The following is an 8,911-nucleotide window of genomic DNA, read 5'->3' as shown; positions in this document are numbered from 1 at the left end:
TGTCGCCTTATCCTTATTACTTATTGCATGAGTATTGATAAATAAATAGTCGGATAGTCTCAAAATAACTATATTTATAACCTGGATTCAACAATTTTACGTAACAAAATTAAATACAGTCTTACAAATTTCACGAACGATAAGTACACATCAAACGGAGAAAATAATTTTGAGCAAAAGAAAAACAATAATTAACTTATATCACAATCATACGTCACACACGACGCGCACTCGCGGGCACGTCGGACAATACAAACATAATAAGCGTTTTATGTCAACAAAGTAACAGATTGCATACAATCGTTAAAACATAATTATTAAATAAGGCACTAACTACATTATTTGAACGTTCAATAAACAAAATGCTTTGGAATTTATTCATAGCACAGCATTATGTACTCGGGGAGGGGGGGGTTCTGTGAGGGGGTTGGCTCGTCTGCTATCTTAGCAAAATCATAGGAGCAACATCACCAACACGTGTAGGGTACATGGCACCGCAGTGCAGCAGGGTTGTTATAAACATGTCCATATTTCTGCGAATAACGTTCCAATTGAAAAACAGCACAAAGTTCCGAATGTCCTCGTTGTCACCTTCCAAACGATATTCGCAAAATCTCGTAACATTACAACATGGCGTCTATTCGACTAGTGAACAAAACAACGTCATACATGTGATGTGACAATACTTCGAGTGATGTTCGAGTTGAATTATTTAAAACAAAATATACAATACAATATTAAAATTAAAATAGTTTTACAAATAAACACTTCTCACGCTACATTTACACAAACTCATATAGAATGTCGTTTTTACAACTCTCAGTATGTTTACATAGAAAAGAAAGTCTCCGATCGCTTAGCACCAAAAGTCGAATGTATTTAAAATTTCTATCTACCTACAGACACGATATTATTATCTTTTCATAGTGACTATCTAAACGTAATGGCAACTTTGATCGTTGGGTTTGGACAAGAGGCACTTCGCCTCCCAACGGAACGATTTGATAAGAGATAGTTTGTATAATATTGTCACGATAGTTTAAGATTAGTTTACAGCGGACCGCGCGCGACTGTCCTGCGTGCGGCGAGCCCGTGTGACGTCACGGCCGACGGCTCGCGAACTCGTTACAAATGGCGGTAATGTATCTGAAGACTTGTGGCTTCACAGACCGACTAGCAGGAACTCTATGCGAATTAATATTATAATATCCCGATCAAATTATATATATTTTTCTATTAAATAAACATACCATATAACTAATATATGTATAATCATCGACAAAATTAATTTTACACTTTAGAGTTATTGATTACTATGGTATATGACGCTGGCTAACCGTGCACGCGTATTAATAAAGAAAACTCATAACCTTTAACCGTTGAGGATATTCTACTTAACAAAGCTTAATTATTTCAAATGACACTACACGCGAGTAATTAATTTCATCTGTTAGCGTATACTTTAAAATATAAATTTACATCGATTTGAGATAATATTATGTGTAAGTAATACAATAGTTTGTACGCCGTGACTTCGTTTAAAAAAATAACTCGAATAAAGTATATTAAGTTCCTATATATGTAAATAATTTTGTATATCACGCTTCAATAAGCTATCGATGAAGTGAGTCTGCGACTTACACAATGAACTTAATTTATAAACTTCGCAAAAGTATATTTTGTACATAACTATATAATTAGTTTCGACATTATGGTGCAAAGTAGGTAATTGGTATTATAAAGGCCGTCCGAAAAATATTGTACCCTTTTAAAAAAAAGTATATTCAGACTCCGGTGTTATTAGAATAATTTATACAACACAATAACCGGAGGTAATCTGTCAACGATTTATATACATTTCCTTCATTCATACCCTTCGCGACAAGACGTATTGCCTTTTGTCTATTCCCCCCCCCCCACTCTAATCAACATGTCTTTTGTAAGCACTGCGTTTCCTCCACCGAGCCTCGAGTTGCAAAAGCGGATCACAGATTAATTTTCTACGGTTACGAGAGTAAAGTTGCTTCGAGTACGAGAGGGTGATGTTGTCCTCCCTAATGATTCCACGCGCACGAGATATCACAGTGACCACGTGTTGCACGAATACATATGCAATCTCTATTCCTTCATATTCCGATGGAACAGCAATCAGACACAACCGGTCTGACATCACGCGCGGGACACGGGAGTGTAAACATTGCCAACTTATTGTTTAACTTATGTTTTTGGACAAAACGCCCTTCACTTCTTATTAGCTCGATCCCGGTTTTAAACCCAGAACCTCGGGATCTACAACTGTACGACGAGGAAGTTAAGTATGGGAGGCAACTGTATTTGCCGTGTCACGAACGGCGCTTGAGTTAAATATAGTTAGGGAAATATTTAACCTTACATATTACAAAAGGGTACTAACACAAAGTTTTTCGTACAGCCTGTATAATATAAAATAAGAACGTATATACATATATACATTTAGAATGATTCTGTTCATCTAATTACATTTTTTAGTTATGTGCCTCTATAAGTACATACGTTGGACGCTAAAACGAACACAAGTAACGAAAGAGAGCTAGGCGAGACAGAATAAGAGATTCAATACGTAGGAGAGAGATCGTTGAGAAGTTAAGTAGTCGCGAGGCGGGCGAGGCGGACGAGGCGGGCGAGGCGGACGAGGCGGGCGAGGCGGGCGAGGCGGGCGACAATTGACGATATGTGAAAACTAACGACTAATGAGAGAGACTTGTTTCAAAACAAATTATTCCAACGCAATTATATCTAACGCCCAACACCTCAATTGACGCCAATCATCATCGATTTCGTTAACGCTCACTTGTTTTGTTCAAATTTGCAATCTGCAAATATAATTTGAAAATCCGAATCAAAATATTGCTTTTAATAGATAGAGACAAAAAAATAAAGATTCATAAGAAAGCAAGACAAATTTGAAGTTATGATCGAAGGAATAAATTTGAAAATATGACAGAATATAAATTATCTATTACGTGATAAAGTAATATTTGTGTAAGATCATAAGCTAAAACGAAACATAAATAATATTTAGTTAATTTTAATCGCATCTATTAACTTGCGCCCTATGTTAAGCTCACCGCCCTCTGCACGCGACATCTTTTCGCACAGCGTTATCAACTATTATTTAAGTATATGATACGAGTGATTGCGTCGCTGAGTACAATGGGCCAAATTATATAGTTGCAGTGCTATGGACCTCGCATATTATAACATGACGTCTGATTGGACGAGCCGTTAAGACCCTTCATCATATCAGCCGAAAGACGTCCACTGCTGGACAAAGGCCTCCCCCAAGGATTTCCACGTTGGCCGATCTTGCGCTGCCCGCATCCAACGGCTTCCCGCGACTTATTAAGACCCTTAACCCTTCGATATTTTACGATACAACTGGAGATTGTACTATATCGTATATACGAATAAAATTACATAAAATTGCATATTGTCATCCACGTAGGCATTATTAAATAAAATTGAATAACCATTGCGTTGACAGAGCCTTACGAATGTTCGAGTTGAAAAAATATTAATAATATAATATATATACGAGGCATAGGTTTATTACTTTTCACATTAAGAGTTATTAAATAGGCATAAAATCGATTTGCTCCAGAACTAATTACCTAAATACCTGACTGAAACGATACTAACAAATATAACATACTAGCAAAATTCGACAGACGTCGTCATGCCTATATGCCTAGTGCCCGTGTACCGGGCATGTACCGCCAGTGATGGCGGTCAGTTGAATAGTATAGAAGTTGGTTCGATGCAGCGCCACCTACAGGCGAGTTACAACAAAGTTACCAGAATAAAAACCTTCATTAAAAATATGTGATCAATTAAACAGTACCGAAGCCTATCATCCGTTTTTATATATAAGGTTTTTAGTACATGTTTTAAATTGAAATTAAATTAAAATCTCACTTAAATATTTTAAATGAAAATTAATAAACAATGAGTATGTGCTTTATGATGCGGCACTTACATACCCTCAGCCTGATGGGAACCCTTTACTTAAAGATAATTAATTGATATACAATACAAAGAAAATAATAAAAATATATGTAGAAGATGGTATCACTTGCGACAATAAATCATTTTACCATCATACTCAAATTTCACACGAAACAAAGCCAGGCCCTGATTAAACTGTGTGTTAACAAAAATTTATAAATACAAAAAAATATATATCAATATAATCAACATTTTGATGAGCTTCTACATAGAAAACAATCACAAATTATAATTAAAAGGGTTTCATGACAAGGACGGACTTTGCTTACACAGATAACAGATTAGAAATTAGATTAAAACGAAAATGAAACAATTACATTGAATGATTAATCATAAATTGTTTTTCATTCATAGATTCATTACATAGGTTTAAATTAGTATTTAGAGCGAACATGAAGTCTTAGCTTGTCAAAATAAGTCTCACATAAAACAAACATTGTTACATTCTCTAATCCATGCAATTCGCTTTCTTGAGGGAGTCAGACGTTTTCAGAGATCATTCAGGGGTTCAGCGACCCCACATTACATAACCTAACACATCGTATGTACGTATTACGTATTACGTATTACGTTACTATGTACACCAATACTAAGTACTATTTACAAATTCGATTGTTCGTGATTATATTCATTATGGCAATTATTCCAATAACTTATGACTAAACATATCTTGAAATGCAAGACATTCATATAAGCAATATTAATTTATATCTACGATTCAAAATAAATTTGATTTGTGTTTCATTCAATATAAAATAAATATCCTCGCCGACTTCCCCTCTGTCTGTAATATTACAACATCACCGCGTCTATATTTAAAGACCTTATGTATTGATTAAAAATAATCATATAAGGAAATGTCCTTATATTATTGACAATTATATTATTTATTTATAATAAAATGGTAATTATTTTGTTTTCGTTAATAACTTGTAGACACTGTTTAGTGATAAGCGGTATCTGTAACTCGTTTTTAGTAATATAGAAAAAAAAATATAAATCGAATGTTGCTTGTGTAAAAATTCACACAAAATAAATATTAAATTAAAATTTTATCAAAATACTTTCACATCATGTAGTAATACTGAAATTTATATTTTTCTCTTTTCCATAATCTTATATAAAAATGCAATCTGTGTGATAGATGATGATCAAGATAATCTTATCGGCAGAGTAGTAGTATCTACTCACAAACGGCAGAAACCGCTGTTACATGTGTTAATATTGAAACAGGTAGATACAAAATAACATATACGACAGTGATCTTCAAATAATAATGAGAATATTACATATATATATTTAACAGTACATGGCAGTAAAGACTAAATAGTTCTGCAAAGCGAGTCTCGAGGTCTCGATACGATCCAAGATGTGTTCGGCGCGAAGCGACATGCAATATTCTGTTTGAAGGAAAAGTAAAAATATAACAACGACGAGTCCCGCGCGTCGTCGCAAGTTCCGCCCCGACCACCTCGCACCTCGCACCTCGCACTATCCGCGTCCGGCGGCACACACACACGCGCGCGCACTCCGCACACACTAGTACACGGCGTCGTCCGGGAACAGCGTGAGCGCGGCGCGGCCTCAGGAGCGCGGCGGCGCGGGGGCGGCGGGGCGCGCGGGCGCGGGGGGGCGCAGCAGCGTCTCGCGCGAGGCGCGCAGGTTGGGCAGCGAGCGCGCCGCGTCCAGCGCCAGCAGCGAGCGGATGTCGGCCTCGAGCGGGTCCACGTCGATGTGGTACACGGGCGGCGCGGGCGGCAGGCGCGTGTCGGACGCGCGGCGCGCCAGCGCGGACAGGCGCGGCGGCGGGTTGGCGCGGTACGTCTCGAAGCCGCCGCTCTCGTCCTCCTCGTGGTAGGCGGCGGGCGGCGGCGGCGGCGGCGGCGGCGGCGGCGGCGGCGGCTCAGCGCCGGCGGCGGCGGCGGCGCGACCGCGCGAGCGGCGCGCGCGCGGCGGCGACCCGTCGATCGGGATCTTCTCCGGCGCGTTCTGGATCAGCAGGATCCTGCGACCCGAAATGCACACTCGTTTGGTCCGCGGCGATGGAGCACGCGTTTATCCGCGACGCTCGAGTCGTGATCTCCGATAGTGCACGTCTCGCCGGTCGCCGACGTCGCGCGTCACGTTTACCGAGTAGATAAATTATTACAAAAACGTTAACGTAACGAAAAGGAAATGTTAACCTAAAGCGTACGTGTACGATATTATGTATGTGACCTGCTCGTTTTGTTTCACTCTCGACCGACGCATCGTTCAAAGGGCTGCGAGGCCGATCCCGAGGCTGCGAGTTGTGACGAATGCCACCGTACCTTCGCACACTCGTGGCTATAGCGAGGAGTATATCGCGAGCCTCGGTAACCTCGTAATTATTGAGTACAACACCTTAAAAAATCACTTTCGAAATTTTGGAATAACATGTTTTATAAATACATACCGCCTGTGCGTAATACTTGTATCGTTCGTAAGTGTCGTGTAAAACTTATTATTATAAAATCGTGCGGTAACAGACGGAAAGAATAAATGCATGAAATTGAAATATTGCGATTAATTTCCATGATTACTATACTAGTTGCAGTAACTTTTTTTTACAATTAATAGGCCAGCGTTTGACCGTTGACTTGCCTAATGTTAAGAATCGACACGGTCTAAGATGTAGCACGCTTGCTTATAAGAAACCTGTTTAATCTGGATTTGAAGACACCAACATTGTACCTATCGGGAAATACGAAATTAACTAAAAAATGGACTATAAATTGTTCATAGCTCAACTTCCGATTGATAAACGAAAGCGTTATCGCGAATACCCGTAACAGTTTTTCACGACCTTGAATTTGTGGACTAGCCCCGAAGTCAGTATCCACGTTTCGACTCCTTATGTAATGGCAGGCAGACGCATTGGTTAAGCTTTCGTCTTTAAGCATTTCGGTATAGGCGACGTAAAGACTAGACGAATGAAAACAAATGATGCCCACATCAACGATTTCTTCGATTCTTTCAATCGGCTTCCTTGTCGAAGTTGTTCTCACCGGAATGTATGACTTGAACCAGTTAGGTGAATAATCACCCATAATAACTGAAATACACGCCATTTACGTTGACCCCATAATCAGACTAATCCATCTTGAAGACGTCTTCCAACGCGATAGTAAACAGTTTTGGTGACTTAACATCTCCCTGTCACATCCCTCTGCGTAGTTGAATTGCCTTTGTCTTCCAGGTCTGGATTTGGACAGTCTTTGTAGCGGCGCTATACAGACACCTCAGTACCTCGATATACTTCCAATAGATATGACCTCTATGCAGTGTCTCAAGCACTGCCCGGGTATCAGTAATATCGTAGCTTTTACTTAATGTACAACGGTCGATCGTACAACAACATTGTTGTGGTCTACGGTGATCGCGTCGCGATAGCTTTTTGATAGTTTGGTTTAAGACTCTATCTGACAAAAACTATGGTCGCTCTCGTCGTTTCATCACACGCTCGACTGTCGGTCTGCGGTTTCTATCGCTTGAATTGGAAGCTTTTCGGAACTTTGAGCAGCTTGGAGCATTGTAAGTCCAACAGTAGAGCTTATCATATTGTGTCAGTTTCCCTAGCTAAGTCATAGGGGCGACAATATTAAAAAGGTAAGAAATCACTGGTCTAGTGGCTAGATCAACTTTTACCAAAAGATAGAATACAGCTTGACTGTTCAGAAGCTACTTCGTATTATTGGTCATTTTTTTTAAATCGAATAAATATATTGTAACTATACCGTAATGGCAAAGACGATTCATCATTGCTTGATAAAATTTTAATTTATAAACTAAAATTTAGGATCTTGTATTTTTCGCCATAATTCTTAACTAATTGCGACTTTCCCATTACCCACCATTACTTATACATACTACATAATTAGAACGATACAAAAGTATCTATCAGTCAATATAAACGTTTATTTAAAAACCTTCCGTATAATCTATTAAAAATTTAAAAATTAAAATGACAATAAATGGTGACATTTAAGAGAATGTTCAAAGCCTTGGACTTGTTTTTACACGTAAACGATGTCATGACTCACTGAGTACACTCGACAAGTGAACATTTCGCCGGGACTGCAGTCTGCAGCGTGTTTACGCAATCATTTCACTACTTACAAATAAACAATATTTACATTCTTATTATTCAATACTTCGGTTTAGCATTAACTCACATTACGAGTATATATCGAGAAACGTTGGACTTGATTCGGAGACATGAGGATCCCTCGTCGAAGTTATTGGTACACGATGATTATATCGTATCGATGACATATATTATGTAGTCTTCTCGATTTTTTATTTTTATTATAAAATATTTTCGCCATCTTCCGTCAGAACCGACTAGGACCGCCCCATTTCAACTTGTGGTCAGTAAAAGTTGTCTAAAGGAGTTTTTATTGAGCTCCATTCATCGAGCACATTTTATAGGCCTCACTGGTGAGTGAGGCCGCATGTTAGTGGAACATTGCAAGGAGTGTTGACGTAAAGTCATCTTCAAAAGTCTGTCGAGCACTTTTTCATACAATATTGTAGAATGATAATAAAAAAAAGGGATATCACAATGCGCCCGAATCTAAATAAATGAGAAAAAGCTAAACGAATGACGGCGGCGAATGGCGATTTTACGTTTATTATTAATATTTTTAATCACATTTACAGATAACTAAACGTACGTTCGGGACGTATTTACAAACATATCGCTAATGGCACTATTTCCTACGTTATACCCAAATAAAATATCAAACATCTTCGCTTGTATTTATGTTGGACCATATTTGTTGTCTGTTCGTACGACACTATAATCAATGAGATGCATGAGTTTAAAGATGTCGCAAGCTATTCGAGT

The 8,911-nt window shown here is 38.7% G+C and overlaps 1 protein-coding gene across 3 annotated transcripts in view; it reads right to left on the bottom strand.

Annotated features, from left to right (window-relative positions):
• Positions 1–8,911, bottom strand: part of LOC126768796 (E3 ubiquitin-protein ligase MARCHF8) — a 28,227-nt gene that overhangs the window by 16,712 nt on the left and 2,604 nt on the right. For 2 of the 3 annotated variants that reach the window (XR_007669269.1, XR_007669268.1), the window contains exon 5: positions 776–6,049. Coding sequence is in view for 1 of the 3 variants with exons in the window: in XM_050487139.1 (XP_050343096.1) it covers positions 5,629–6,049 (421 nt within the window). In the remaining 2 variants the exon portion in view is untranslated. Of the gene's footprint in view, positions 1–54; positions 6,050–8,911 lie in introns of those variants that run through there. The other variant, XM_050487139.1, reaches the window with a different exon arrangement.

Source organism: Nymphalis io, chromosome 5 (genome assembly GCF_905147045.1).
Source record: "Nymphalis io chromosome 5, ilAglIoxx1.1, whole genome shotgun sequence".
NCBI lineage: Eukaryota > Metazoa > Arthropoda > Insecta > Lepidoptera > Nymphalidae > Nymphalis > Nymphalis io.
Note: the sequence above shows the minus strand (reverse complement) of the source record. Positions and strands in the feature narration are given on the sequence as shown.